The 16,103-nt window shown below is 36.5% G+C and overlaps 1 protein-coding gene across 2 annotated transcripts; it reads right to left on the bottom strand.

Moving 5' to 3' along the window:
• Positions 1–926: 926 nt before the first annotated feature.
• Positions 927–10,106, bottom strand: slc25a48 (solute carrier family 25 member 48). 2 transcript variants are annotated; one of them, XM_058396260.1, is made up of 7 exons: positions 9,918–10,068; positions 7,259–9,009; positions 7,035–7,106; positions 6,607–6,859; positions 6,077–6,364; positions 5,728–5,861; positions 927–3,487 (listed from the first exon to the last, which is right to left on the bottom strand). In XM_058396260.1, the coding sequence occupies exons 2-7, from the start codon at positions 7,469–7,471 to the stop codon at positions 3,383–3,385; spliced, it is 1,065 nt and encodes a 354-aa protein (XP_058252243.1). In that variant the 5' UTR covers positions 7,472–9,009; positions 9,918–10,068; the 3' UTR covers positions 927–3,382. The 2 variants fall into 2 exon arrangements, with proteins under 2 accessions (XP_058252243.1, XP_058252244.1); XM_058396261.1 differs by having other exon boundaries at positions 928–3,487; positions 7,259–7,302; positions 9,918–10,106.
• Positions 10,107–16,103: the final 5,997 nt, after the last annotated feature.

The following is a 16,103-nucleotide window of genomic DNA, read 5'->3' as shown; positions in this document are numbered from 1 at the left end:
GGTCATTAATGTCACTGCTACAAAATAATGTCCAGGCAATCTGTTCTACAGTCTGTAAAGTCAGTTTAGTAAAGAGGAATCCCCATAATGCAGAGGCTGGTTATTATGTTTCTCTTGTCTCATGTTTGCTTTTTGTAGGGAGGTGCACTCAGGGGATTTATATACCAGCCAGGAGCAGCAGCTGGCATGCGAACCTTCCCTGTCCCAACAATAAAAGAGCAATAAAACCTTATTCATGACATCCACGGACACGCTGAGGTAACCCAATCACATTGTCTCTGCAGAGAAACAGTCACTGATGCACAATGAATTACAGCATGTGGACTGCAAGTGCTGTTACTCAAGCATTAACGTCATTAAAAATGCAATCGCAACTGAATTTAGTTGAAAGTATTGTCTAATGAAACATGAGGGTTTCGGTCAGAAAAAATCTCAAACAAGATTTTTTTTTTTACACAATTCATATACATTTTGCACTATAGACTAACGACACGAAGGTGTTTTGGCTTTATTCTATGTATTTAAAGGTACAGTAGTTACAACATAACCTTTCAGTTGATGTCTTTTCCTCTTTAAAGTAACCGATTCAAGCACCCATTGCCTGGCTGACAGAGTTGAGGAGGACAATAATCCATCTCTGTTAGGAGTGTAGATGCATTTATGTGGCTCAGGAGGTTTCAAACCCCTAGATTCCATTTTAATCCTGTGAAAGAAATCAATGTCCAAACATCCTTCTCTCATTTTCTTACTGTAGGTTTTCACTCGATATTTTACTGTATATAAAATTAAATACTTCTTAACAAAATCAGTGATATGCCCTCAGTTATAAAGCATTTCAGAGGATTCAAATACATAAATATACTTTGTGGTCCTACTACATAATGCACTTTTATAAAGTAGTTCCAATCCTTTTTTTTTTGCATGATTATTGATCATATGCTGTTTAGCTTGCTCAGTCACATCGAGATGAATTGGATTCATTTTGCTCAGAATCAACGATGATGAGTCATGGAAACCAGATCTCTTACACACTGGTTGTAAACAGGGTTATCTAGAAAATTTTATGACCAGTCAGCAATAACTGTATCTATAAAAAACACATTGCAATCTGTTGCCATATAAACACTTTTCAGATCAGGTTGATTTTAAGATCAGGTTCAGGTTTTAGATCACTAGAGTTTGTTCAGTATACGGCATGCTATGCAGTGATGTGCAGTAAGAAAAACATTGAAAATGCACCGTAAATGCTAACAAATACTAGATGTACTAACCCATACCTTTACAAATCAGCCTTATGCCTTAGGCCTTGATCTACGTGGCCCTCGATATACACTGAACAGGCATAACATTATGACCACCTGCATAATATTGTGCTGGTCCCCCTTTTGCTGCCAAAACCTGTCAAGGCATGGACTCCACTAGATCCCTGAAGGTGTGCTGTGGTATCTGGCACCAAGACTTTAGCAGCAGATCCATTAGGTCCTGTAATTTGCGAGGTGGGGCCTCCAAGTCGCAACTTACAGGTCTTAAAGGATACTTTTGATAGATACTGACCACTGGAGACCGGGAACACCCCACAAGAGCTGCAGTTTTGGAGATGCTCTGATCCAGTTGTCTTGCCATCACAATTTGGCCCTTGTCAAACTCGCTCAAATCCTTACGCTTGCCCATTTTTTCCTGCTTCTAACACATCAACTTTGAGGACAAAATGTTCACTTGCTACCCAACCACTAACAGGTGCCATGATGAGGAGATAATCAGCATTATTCACTTCGCCTGTCAGTGGCCATAATGTTATGCCTGATTGGTGTAATACTTTCTGCACTTCCTTTTAACTTAGTTACTAAAGAGCTATGACAAACACAGTAAGTAGACACACTTTACACAAATATCTGTAATTCAAGGCACATGATATATTAAGAGAGGACAGCAAGTCAGCAACTTAGTTTTGGGAAACTATCCAAACGACTCCATGAAAGTGATCCACTATGTTCTACTTAATGTCTTAAATATGTGTATGATCTTAAAGAAAAGGTATCACTGAGATATTGAGTTTAGGTTACCAAAATAACAACATCAATATTTATAGGATAACTTATTGTTCTTTTAAAGATTTCATTATAATAAATCTTTGCTCTATAACTGTTGCCTTTCTGGATATTTTATATCAAAACCCACAATGATAACAGGGTACAGATTGTCTAAAAATGGTTTATACAATGCAATTAATCAGACAAGCAAGTAAACTGCTGACCCCCAGCGTTATAAAAACAACACACAACTCGCTGTACAAACCATTAAAATATTATACAATGCCTCCACCTGGTGGAAATATGTATCACGTCAGTTTGAAATTAATTCTCCCCAATAGTTTATATTATTGTAATTATAATAAAATAAAAAACAACAAAACAAAACAATTTTCTTTAAAATGATTAACATGGATTATGGACAGTATCTTTTACTTCACATACATTTTCTTGAGAAATTAGAACTGAAGATCCTCTGGTCTCTTATTGCACACCATCTTGGTTAGACTGGTTAGCATTCCTTGCAGATTCTTCAGTCTTTAGCTACCTCAGGAAACAATGCTAGGTTTTTTCATGTTCGTTCTTGAGTCCAATCCAAGTCCAAGCCATTTTAGAGGGCAATTCAGAAGGCTACTGGTGCATTTAGTTTATTGGTGCGAAACAAAAAAAAGACAAAGTGGTGAACAAGATTACTAATTATTGTTCTCAGTGTCCATGAGGTTGGATATATATATATTATATATGTCATATATGCCATTTCAACATATAAGCAATGTTTAAAATCTATCTAGCTAACTAAAGTAGCTAGCAAAAAAAGGCAAATGTTTTTGAATCTTGTTATAGATACTGGGTATATAGATCAATGCCACTGATTCACATGTATCTTTTATGAAATCAAGTTTGTTAAATTTACTACTCTACAGGGTTACATTATAAAATCATATCGAAAATATAAATAGCTGTGGTTAGACATATGCCGTTTTTATAATGACAAAAACGAAAAAATTAAATACAGCATTTTTAGAAACTACTGCCTACTTTTTTTCCCCCTAACATACTGTACATTTATAGAGAAAGCATGTCAATAAAAGCAAAATACAAAATTATTAAATACACATGTAGTCAAATGCTTTGATAAAAAGTTTGAGATTTTTAAAATCATGTGCAATTCATGGCCTGCGTTTTTCTTAATATAAGAAGTAAGTAAATATGCAATTGATACCAAAGTAAAGTATCAACAACCAGATAACCCCCATTCAGGCCATTAAAACTCTTAAAAACCATTAAACAACATTAAACGTGTTCCATGTTTACAAAAAAGTTGCTGTGTTAGATGGAACTTTGGACACTTATCACAGGCTTCGGAAAAACTTGAGAGATAATTCATAAACCAGGAACATTGTAGCACTCATTGGAAATCCTCTGATGGCACTTACAGATGCACCACGGAAGAAGACCTGAATTGGGGATTGAAAGGAGGAACATTAACAGACATAACCATGCATCCATTTGTCCTAGCTTACACAGTACAATCTACAATATAGTATAGAACAATTGGTGTATGATAATAATAATAATATTAATCCAGCAATATAACTAAAGCAGTGCTTCAATATTCCATCAATATGGCATTCTGGTGCTAAGTAGGTCAGGGTTTAAGCATCTTATCATGGTAAAAATCAATCAAGTTACTATAGCAACAATAACACACTATGTTATACTTTTTGTCATTAGTTCTGTTCAAATGCTTCCATCTTCAGTCATTGCTCATTCCATAACCTCTGTGCCTCTACAGGTAAAAATCTTGACGCATATGTTACCTGAGTGCCTACTACTTGCTAGTACCTGGTGGGCTGAATCAAGCATCAAGCGAGAAGCTAAAAGGAATTATTGTTTTTAAATGGGTTATGCTATAAACATATCAGCCTATGATATACTTGAGTAACTGCTATGGGCAATGAGAGTCATGTGGATGCCATCATTCAACATCTATTATTTCGTTTCTTATTTTTCTTGGCTTATAACATGCTCAGGCTCAAGTGTGGTTGGCAGAATCCACCCTGCCGGACTCATATAAATCAACCCTGAGAATCCTACCATATGTGCCAAGGATGCTCTTTGGGCACGTTGCCCAAACAGCCCTTGAGAAACGATCACAGATCTCAGAAACAACACAATCGTACAGCTGGCCAAGTATCACTCTTAAATCACAGGAGTCTGGTTGTTTGGGTAGGTAACCACACAAATTAGCCTTATACAGACAGTGTAATCAACTCGATCACTATTAGCCCATGTGGATCCTGCTGAGGATGCAAAGATTAGGGATGCAGGGAGGCACCTTAAATTAGGGGTGCTGGAACTTTAGGCACCTTTCATGGGAAATGTGTTTTAAGGTGGATAAAAAAAAAACAGTCCTGATAAAATTGCAGGTTCTTGTGACCTAAACAGTTAAACCAAGATAAATCATATCAAATTTCACAATGTTGACCTTCTTCTTCCTCTGCTATTAATCTGTTGAATTCATTTTACTTCTGCTATTCATTTGTCATTCTTTTGTTGAATTGGATTTTGTGCTAAAGGTAAAGGCACAATGATAAAGATGTTGGTCTACTGGATATAAGGTTATGAGTTCAAATCCTAGGACTACCAAACTGCTACTGCCACTTAAGTAAGGCCCTTAACTTTCACCTGCTCAGAGGTATGAACAAAAGTTGGAAGTTGCTTTAAATAAAAGCGCCTGCCAACTGTCATAAATGTTGTTATTGTGCTGGAGGGCGAAACCTTTCTTCAACTGTCTAAAAGAGACATGCATATTTTGTGCCAAAGTACATAAGTATTAGTAGCCACTGTAACTATAATTTAGTGGTTTTCATCAGACCACAGCAAATAGGCCAGCTTGAATATTTGTCACAAGTAAGGAGTGAACAGCAATCCGAAAACATTTTGACAACGAGATATAATATACGCTTAGTAAGATTTGCCCAGCATGGCTTCAGCAGTCTGAGGGGTTAAGAAAATTCTACAGAATAGTTGATGTTTATTTTGGGTTAATCAGAATCACTTTATTAGTGACGTGATAAATACTATGTATGATAATTACTTGAAAATGTGGGTTTTATTGTGATTGATCAATTCTGGTCAGTTCTTCTGAGTGGGAGAACTGTATGGCTTGGCTATAAGATTACCTTGCTTGTGCTTTAATTCTTGGGTGTCTGCCCAAATCAGCCAATTTACTAAATTACCAATGCATTGATTTCAACAGTGACCCGCTGACTGTTCCTTGACATGCACAGTGTGTACCCTACAAGACTATTTTGACTGGATGGACCCCAATTCTAAACAGAGACTGGCCATCTGGGTGATACATGTCATCAGTATGGCCTACACCTGGACAGGATGTAACCTGCTACTCCTGTTTCAGGAGCATGTCCTCCTCATGGACAGTACTTATTTGTGATATAGTGGGATATCAACCAACTGTGGCAGTTAAGACGAATGAAACATAACACTAATTATTACTAACTGTAGGGTAACCAACAGGAGTGCCGGTGCTTCGAAGCCAACGTCTGTAATACTGCGTAATACAGTCACTTTTTTCTCCATATGCATGTGCATGTACAAAAAAGTTATCTAAGGTGGTTTTCCAGTGAACCACTAAACCACTGTACAATACATAACTAGTAGGTATTACACTCACATGTAGTCCCTCTGTCTTGTAACTTTGTATGATGCAGTGAACGATTCCTTTATATTTCCTGTGATGCATTGTGTCAGCTTGCAGTCGACTCTTAACTACATCAGCTGGCGTTGCTGTGACCCAGGAGATAGATCCTGTGGAACAATTTAGAAGTGAGACCCATGTCTTAGTGAGAAAGATCTAAAAGATCTATTTTTTTAGTTTCTATGATATAATAATGTCGAGGGAATTAACAATATATATTTCTAATATTTAGGAACAAATGACTTAAAACACAAGTTAACAATATGCTTATTCAATTCATGAAGTTTTCAGAGTATGTCTACATTGACACCATGGTGTTATTTACCTGCTAACCCGCCAGCCAGCCATATGGAGCAGGGATGAGGGGAGCTGTTACCATTAGGGTTCATCCAGCCACAGAAGAGCGTGTATGGGATAAAGTAAAGGGCATAGCCAGGCACATCTCGGAGTATCATGGCCCCTGCACCTCTGTAGAGCCCTTGGATTCCTTCAGTTTGCAGGATGCTGCTGATGCAGTGAAGAGGTCCTCTGTATACGGTACACTCTGCACGCTGATTCTGGAGCCCCACTGATCGAAGAGGGACACTGCCATTGCCAGCAAGAGTAAAGTTTTCTGTAAACATATTTCAGTTTGACCCTTGACACATGTTGGACAAGTACATAAATAGGTCACATCTCCATTCTGCTAACTCTGCAGTCCTAAACACTGATTACAATGTGTGCAATTCTTACTGCAATGCATCCAATTCTAACAACTAGATTTGTGATTGTAGAGCACACCATTTTACTCTTTACTTGGAAATGACCAACACTAGAGCATTAGATCACACATTCTTGTTTCAGTTTCAGACTTACGTGCGAGGATCGGTTGGGTTTGCATTTGTAGTCTGATTTTAACCAGGTCCACTGGGGCCCCTAGGCTCACTGATACCAGGCCTGTCATCATGCTGGCCAAAGTAAGGTCAAGCATATCGCATGGGTGTCTTCTGTCACCATAACGCAGGTCACTGATAAATCTCTGAGCGTTGCTGAAGAAGCCAAACACCACTGAGTTATACACTGTGATGCTTGCTAATGGGAAGGACAGGCCTTTGAAAAAGCCAGTAAGCTGCAAGTGAAAAATAAGGTTACTTGTGTCCATTTTAGACATTATTTACACCTGTTAGAAAAACAGGAAATTTTTTTAGAGACCAACATGGAGATGACATAAATCATATTTTGTCAACTTTTTTGGCAGATATCTATGGGAATGTGGAAGTTTTTTTTTTTTTTGCACCACTTACAGTTTCCTTTTTGTAGATGGTCACTATACAGTGGAAGGCATTCTTGTAGCCTTTTCCGGCTTGTAATCGCGTCTGTTAAATAAAGGTTTTAAGAATACACTTTAACAAAGCATAATAGTTTCCAAATAAAATATGAACACAAGGGTGGGATGAAAGCTTTAAATCAAAGCATTGCCTTCTACAGCTATTCTTTCTTTTACATATAGCTATTCCTTTTGAGATACCTTCACAGTGTCAAGTGGATGTCCTACAATCACACTGGAGGCACCTGGTGAAAAATAAAAACATTTTATTAGCCTATTTTTAAAAGGGAACAAACAGGCTGCTGGAGAGGATGAGCTATTCAGCTTTGTAGGTTCTTGTCCAGCCTGAGCTCTGATGAATGAATAACACATTGTCCACTCTGTTAAATACCATACATTGTGTGCTTCAGGCATAATATTGCAGCCCAATGCGACAGATTGTTGTAAAGTAAACACCCAAGTTGGCACTTTGTAAAAGGATGGATTTTGGGTACAGGCAATTCAAAACAACTTGCAGTGCTAGTCGCTTTAAGCAGCCACTCTGCATTTTAAACAGGTCTAATTAAACAACAGTTAAGATGCAATTTCTGTCCATTTTCTTGGGAGAAAATCAACGGTACTACATACAAGAGGGGACAGCAGGGCACAAATGAATGCAGGGCATGTTGTAACAGACTTCATTTGGTAGTTTCCACATACACTACCGGTCAAAAGTTTGGACACATCTTCTAATTCCATGGTCTTTCCTGATGTTTATTTCTTTCTATTTCTTTACAATGCTGAAGGCGGCCGAAATACACAATAGTGTCCTTTGAACAGTTGATATTGAGGCATGTCTGCTACTGATGCTCTGTAAAGCCTTCATAACCGCTCTAATCTGAGGTGCTGTTAATTGGTGATTTCTGAGGCTGGTAACTCTAAATGAACTTCTCCTCTGCAGCAGAGGTAAGTTTTGGTCTTGCTTTCCTGGGATGGTCTTCATGTGAGCCAGTTTCATCATGGTGCTTGATGGGTTTTGCAAATGCACTTGACAATACTGTTCTTGCAAGAACTATTCCAGAACACCTGACCTTCGTGTCTTAAAATAACAACTGACTGTTTTTTGTTGTCATTACATATGGATTACTTAAGTCCATGTGTGTTATTTCATAGCTTTGAAATCTCCAGTATTGTTCTAGAATGTAGAAAATAAATCCCTAAACAAAAAACATTGAATTAGAAGGTGTGTCCAAACTTTCGACTGGTAGTGTACACTGGTATGTAGTAGACAATGGTAGGATACTTCCTGTATTCACAGCAACAAAAAAATAATTCAAACATCTTCGGAAGATATTAAAAGATGATAATTTTACCATAGCAAAACTAATGTTAATTTTCCAATATGGTTTGAATAATTTGTATCATTTTAATCTATAATGTCTAAGTTATAATTCTATATAGTCTCTAAATGCTTATATTCCGTAGGCTGCGGAGTTGATTAGTCAGGTCTGAATCTCAGTTGCACAGGTAGTACGTTGCAGGTAGTATTTTGTTTTAGAACATGCTCTGATGATATTAAAAGAAACTATGCTATAGCGTGCATTTAGCCCCGTAATTCACAAAAATCCTATTAAAAAAAAGAAAGATTTTATTTACAGCAGCATGAGAAACAGGCCAAGAAAAACAGACAGCTGCTGTTTTGTCAGTGACAGGACACAAAGTAATGAGGGGCAAGTCAATAAGATAACTATATCATGTGACGCATAGTTTTCATGTGACACTACATTGATTTAGCAGAGTGGGGGGGGGTGAGGAGTTAGGAGTGATGGAGATTGGGTACTCCCATCCTCAGGAAGTTTTCAGAGAACAATCTGATCTCAAGGTACTTTTAAACAGCATCTACCTTTACTACGTGTCATGTAGGTGAAAGGATCATACTTACCCAGACTTATTCTTATTCTTCAGACAGATAACTAAGCAGTAAGTAAGTAAGTAAGTAAATGATTAGAAATAAATAAACAAACCACCTTTACATTTTTTTTTAAATTATTGTATTTCTTAATTATTAACTATTATTTAATTAACGTCATTTTATCTTGTTTTTTTTTTTTTTAAATGAAAGAAATCAGATTAAATTATTAGAGGAGATAACTAAGCAGTAAGTAAATGATTAGAAATAAATAAACAAACCACCTTTAAATTTTTCTTGTTAATTATTGTATTTTTTTTAATTATTAATTATTATTTAATTAATGTCATATTTTATCTTGTTTTTTTTAAATGAAAGAAATCAGATCAAATTATTAGAGGAGACAACTAAGCAGTAAGTAAATGATTAGAAATACATAAACAAACCACCTTTACATTTTTTTTTAATTATTGTATTTTTTAATTATTTAATTAATGTCTTTTTTTTTTTTTTTTTAAATTAAAGAAATCAGATTAAATTGGTAGAAAAGTTTTATATGCCATATAAACATGCTACAACATACACATTTACACTTTTTTGGCCCCGCCCTCCCCTATTATTATTATTATTATTATTATTAGTGGTGGTGGTAGTGATAGTAGTAGCATTTCCAGACTTTTCACTTAAATGCATATGAATGTCTGAAGCCATCAGAGGCGCTGTTGTGGTTATTTTAGAATTAATGACCAGTTTGCACTTTGCATGTTAGATGCGCTTCAGTAAACTGCTTCAGTACACGGATTACCAGCCAGCGTGTAATCGACCCTTGTAACTATTTGACTTCGAACAGCAACTCATCGAACTACTTTTTTCCCCCAATACATTACCACACTTCTCAAAAGCAAACAAACAGGTCCACCAGATTCATGTTACAAGCCATCTCATTACGTGAATAAGTGAATAAGCCCTTACCTCCTATCCATCCTGCTAAAAAATCATCCAGCTGAAACAAACTCATCCTTTGCTCGTTGATGTTTCCGAAACTAAAACAAGTACTGTTTCTGCGCAATCGGCGCAAGCAAGGGTCTTCTCCGGACTGCAGGCAGCATTTTAGGTCCCAGGCTTTTTATTGAGCACAGCGAGTGCAAAAGTGAACTTACAGCAAAAGCAAATTTTCATTCGATCTGTGCGTTTTAGGGGCGCGGCTTTGTGGAAGCTCCCTGCTCTCTGCACCAATAATAGTCCACTGCATGCAATAGCACACTGCCTGTCACCCACATGTCTTTACACTACTACTTTTGCTTTGATTACGACAAGCATACACCGTGGCATGGTCAACATGGTTATCCAGAGTTGCATTTATTTCTCTAAAGTATTCTGCAGCAAGTCCCAAAGATTCTCACTGGGACTTAAGGTCTGGACACTGTGGTGGACAATCCATGGGTGTGCATGCTCCCTGAACCTCTCTTTCACAATCTGACCCCGATAAATCCGGGCATTGTCATCTTGGATTATTCAATTCCATTTTTTTCCCCAATTCAATTTATTTGTATAGCGCTTTTAACAATGGACATGATCTCAAAGCAGCTTTACAGAAGTAGAGAAACAAAGAAGAAAGAAAGAAATGATATAGTTTAAAGTTAATTTTATATCTATTTTATCCCTAATGAGCATGCCTGAGGCGACGGTGGCAAGGAAAAACTCCCTGAGATGATATGAGGAAGAAACCTTAAGAGAAACCAGGCTCAGAAGGGAACCCATCCTCATTGGGTGACACTGGACAGTAAATAATGTAAATGTAAATAAAGCCATTTGTACAACAGCAACCAAGAGCTCTTGAGGAAATATTAGTGTAGTGCCATCAAGAGAATAATGTACTGATAGAAAAACCTGCTCAAGTGTTCAGATGACCTTATTTTAGGGCACATAGCTTGCTGAACTTAAACCTGACCAGCTAAAGAAATCCTAGATCATAACACTGCCCTCACAGGCTTGTATAGTAAGCACTAGGCAAGATGGGTGCAACACAATCTCCCTCTCTTCGTACCCTGATGTGCCCATCACTCTGCAACAGAGTGAATCTGGACTCATCATACCACATGCCCCCCCCCCCCCCCAGTTGCTCCAGAGTATAATCTTTATGCTCCCTAGCAAATCGAAGCCTTTTTTTTTTTTCAGATTAGCCTCACTGATAAGTAGTTTTCTTAAGGCTACACGGCAGTTTCATCCCAATCCCTTGAGTTCCATTTGCCTTGTGCACGTGGAAATGCCCTTACTTTCACTTTTAAACGTAGCTGTGAGCTCTACTTTTGTTTTTACGCTTTGATTAAAACCAAATATTTAAGTGATCTCCGATCATGATCATTCAAGATTTTCTACTGACCACATTTGTTTCTTTGTAGATGATGGTTTACCCCCACCCCTCCAGGTTTTTAATAATGCATTGGACAGTTCTTAAGCTTATTTTAGGAGTTTCATCCATTTCCTTAACAGTTTCCTTTGCTTGCTCGACCCCACAGGATACGTCTTCGACATAGGAAATGAGAAGCTACTCACCGCATGGGCTTCCTACAAAATATTGCTAAATCTTGCGCATGCTGTCAAATTAGTGTGTGACTATATGTGTCGTACAATCGCATTTTATCATATACTGTGCAATTGTAGTCATATTATGAGGCTTATGCATATTTCATTGCCTTACTTCATTTAAATGACAGTGTGAAAATGTTTTGTTTACTCATTGCAGTGATACATTATCAAGCAGCTTCCCATTGAGTCTTGGAGTTGCAATTTATTTACATGATAATGCTTTATTTAGGATGTCTGTTGAAGCGGAAAAGTCACATATTTAATCCTTCTAAATAAACAAAAAAACAACAAAACAAAAAAAAAAACCCATCAGCAAGATCAGGCTTATGTTGCAATTTTTGAATATATGCTTAATTCTGTCTACGAATTAGCATTGTACTTGTCGCCAGTAAGAATGTAATACGTTTACTGTGATTTATTGGAGCACACAGCACCACTTAAGCTGTTCATGACCTTAACTTGACCGTTACTGTAGATACTGTTACTGCTGGAGTTGCAGCTGTTACAGTAATTAGGTAAGGCTCTAGATGTGTACATTTAAGATAGCAGTACTGAGACACTTGATGGCTCACTAAAACAGAGACCTGATAATGTATCTGATAATGCAGATGATATCTGATGATCAAGTGACCTACATATACTGTTACTAGGATGATAAACTTTATTTTTTTTGGTCTCATAAAATGCTAAATTATTTGAGTTATACATTAATCCAACAACAAGGATGACAGGCAATGTGGCCCTGTTCACATTCCTACGTGGTATTTGATGACTATAACTCACTTCACTATATATAGCTTTGCTTCTGGTTTCACAAAACATGTTTTGGCACTGTTGATCCTTAGTCAAACGAAGAAGAAGAAGAAGAAGAAGAAGAAGAAGAAGAAGAATTACTATTGGGAATTTTGATATGTCCCTGGTGCATAAGCAAACTGACAAACCCATGATAACATTGGTTAAAGATTGATTTTTAAAACCATATTATTTAGATTGGTTAGATTGTATGAACAGTCTCAGATTCATAAACATGCCTAAGGAAACACGCATCTAGTTAATCTTTTGGTCAGAAGATTTGGTGAGAATATTGCTGATTTAGTAATCCATTTATTTAGTTTTTCACCTTACATATATTAAGGCTTATTTGGGTGACTAAAACATAGTTTAATAAAATTGTACAGTAATAAGTTCACTTTGTTTTTCAACTGTCCTCTTTTACTAAATGCAAAGCTACCCTGGAGAAATAATCCAGTTTCATCAAACACTGATTGGGTCTTGGGTCTTTTTTTCCCCACACATTTAATTGTTGAGAAAGACTTTATTATATTATTTGATTTTCAATAACACATATTATAGGCACATTGTAGCGCTGTTTATAATGTAAAGCAGCCAGAAGGATACCCATTAGCCCAATGTTCAGTAAATCAATTCTTTTATACTTAATAAACCATGCTGGAGGGATGATGGATAGCTTGTGTTGTGTCCAAAAAAAAATCTTTTTCAACATTCTTTTCCAGAAAGCTTTCAACATTTCAGCAGTAACTCTTGGCTATTTTGTCTTATGATTAACTCAACCCCTACATTTGACCTCATGGGTTGTACTTTTATAACCTTTCCTAGGCAATTCTAGGTAACAGAAAGCAGGTTCAACCTGCAATCTGACAACATTATAGTCATAACACTTTAGAAAACCGATGATTTAAGTGTCATTATCCATGCAAGTCACTTTTCTAATGGGTGATATACCCATCAATGGCTGGACAATTAAATAAATATATTAAAAAGGAAAGCTCATTTACAATTCTAATTTGATTGCCTGTATAACCACCCACCCACCCCAACACACACACACACACACTTCCCAGGGTGTCCGGCTTGCAATGGACTGCATCCATCTTCGAAAGTCCTTGAAACAAGCCTAAAACTCAATTCCCCACCTTGCTTAACTTGCGTAGCCTGCTGAATCCTCAGCAGCCAGGCATTACTGACATTCTGCAAGTTTTCTAAAGGTCAAAGGAACATAACGCTGTTGCATTACATGTACATACCAGTTTTTAACCCTGCATTCATACTTTCACTTAATAGCTATCTGGGGATTCTTTTTCAATGGTGAAGAGTTTATTTTCCCCATTTTAATTGCGCATGCACACAAGAAGTATGAACAGACAATAAGACTGCAAAGTTCAAACTGTGATGCGTGTGGCCGGCTAATTGCACGAGACAGCAGATGCTCCAATGGGACATGAACAGAGCATCTGTTGCTGAGATTAAACTAACATTACCATGAAAGCATGGGGGCTAAAGGGAAATAGGGGATATCATGACAAATAGCATTGTTCAAGATTTTGGTGAGAGATATCAGAAGTATGAGAACTACACTGGTGAAAAATCTAAATAAGAAATGTACAAGAGAAGTACAATTATTGCTTATAAAAGAGACTCAAATACCGCATTTATCGTCTAGAAAATACAATGAGAACCTCTAGCGCCCTCTGTTGGTCTCCATTTGCATCCAATTCTATCACTAGGAGGAGGAACCACTTCATTCAGTGTACACAAATACTGATCCTATATATATGTATATAATATATATATATATATATATATATATATATATATATATATATATATATATATATATATATATATATATATATATATATGTATATAATACAATAATATGTTGTATTAGGTTAAACATTATTGATTTTATCATAAAATCATTTATCATAAAACTCAGAAAGATTAGAAAGATGGGGAGGTATTCAGAAGTTCTTCTAGGAGCTCGTAGATGCTGAGATGTTTCTGTTTAAAAATCCTCATGAAGAAGAGTGGTATCAGTTTCTTGGAAGCTTTTAACTTGCATTATTCAAGACGTTTTTTGTTAAAAACTAATTTTTCTTGCAACTGTGACTGTAGCAATCTGAGTCATGCTGTTCATTGACAGTTTTTCCAGCATTACTTTATGCAGTATTTTTTAGTGCAGTTTAATTTTCCTGTCCTTTCACACAAATGTAACAGTAGTAATAGTTATTCTTGTATTCAGAAGAAGAAATTACAGATGATTGAACACACTATTCAGCTCTCACCATTTTATTCTTGCCCCTGCTGTTAATGATTCCTCAAAATTTCCATGTAAATCACTTCCAGCAGCTGCACCTCTCATGCTGTGTATGACTTATCTTTGAAGGGGGAAAGTATCAACTCGCAAATGACGTCATTTTCTACCTTATTTTTGATCTGATTTTACCTGCATTTGAGCAAAACAAGTGGACGTACCCATGTTCATGTTTTCTTAGCAACAATCTAGCTAGCTAACAGTGATGTATAGCCATGTCATAGATTTAACAAATTAATATGTTTTATTAGTGGTAGCTGGTGAGTATTAAAATAGAGGAAGCACAACTAATAAAGCTAATACGTAAAGGCATCGGGTGAAATGGCTTCAGACATAAAGGTCTTAGAGCAAAACGATTAGACGGTGAGTTGTTTTTGATATCTAACCCTGTGTAGATATCTGATTCACACCAACATTTACCTATCCAGACTGTCTCACAGACACCATGACATTCCAGGTGATGTCAGTTCAGAGGGATATTGTTTTATTTGATAAGAGTTCTACAGTTCAAGGCTAATGACGTCTGATGGTTTTGGCTGGACAAGGCTGGGTTAGGGTTTGATTGTTCAGTGTGTTCAAATCCTATACAAAGATCAAAACAGGTCAACAAACCTCTGACTGGTTAAACAGAAGTTTATTTGCATATTTGCTACTCTTATAGAGGTTATAAAAGTTTATTTTTTCATTGTCTTTAATACATTTGATAAATGTTTATGACAAATGAAAATTGTGAAACATAATGGTTATATATAAATTGTATCATTACATCAAATTGTATTTTAATGAGCAGTTTTTACTTAAAAAAAAAAGTAGGTTATATTATTTATGTGATTTATTTGTTTACCCAAACAAGCAGAGACCTACAGAGAGAAACAGTGAGGAGCTTAGTGGTTTTTTGGAAATTTTAAGAAGATTTTCCTTCATGAAGGTGCTTGAGATATAGCACAAAGCATCACCAGGAATTTACTGTAAAGTAAAAGGAAATATTTGCTTTCCACTGCATAATTCAGTATGTGCTATTTTATAATGTCCATGTCTTTATTATGACTGAAGAAGAAAATCCTTCTGCCATCAGTGTGTGGTGTCTTTCCACTGATTTCTGTGCAGATTATTATCTGCACAGTCCAGCTGTTTGTAACATGGATTAAAAGAGTTTTACCAGAATTAGTGAATGAATAAATTATACACAAGTAGATGCTTATAATTACATTCAAAAGTAAATAAATAAATAACATTACTGACAATAAGCCATATGGTCCCTGACTTGCCCTAGTGTGGTCAGCCACATTAACACTGATTAATAAAAGTGGCAGTACCCTTGCTAGAGATACTGGGAAACCTTTGCATCAGTGACCATACTTTGGCAAAGACACTTTGGTAAATAATCTCTTGCTTGTAATACAACATTAAATTCATTTTTTTTAAAATCCCATAACATGATGCTGCCACCACCA

The sequence above is a fragment of the Hemibagrus wyckioides genome, linkage group LG08, assembly GCF_019097595.1.
Source record: "Hemibagrus wyckioides isolate EC202008001 linkage group LG08, SWU_Hwy_1.0, whole genome shotgun sequence".
Lineage (NCBI taxonomy): Eukaryota > Metazoa > Chordata > Actinopteri > Siluriformes > Bagridae > Hemibagrus > Hemibagrus wyckioides.
Note: the sequence above shows the minus strand (reverse complement) of the source record. Positions and strands in the feature narration are given on the sequence as shown.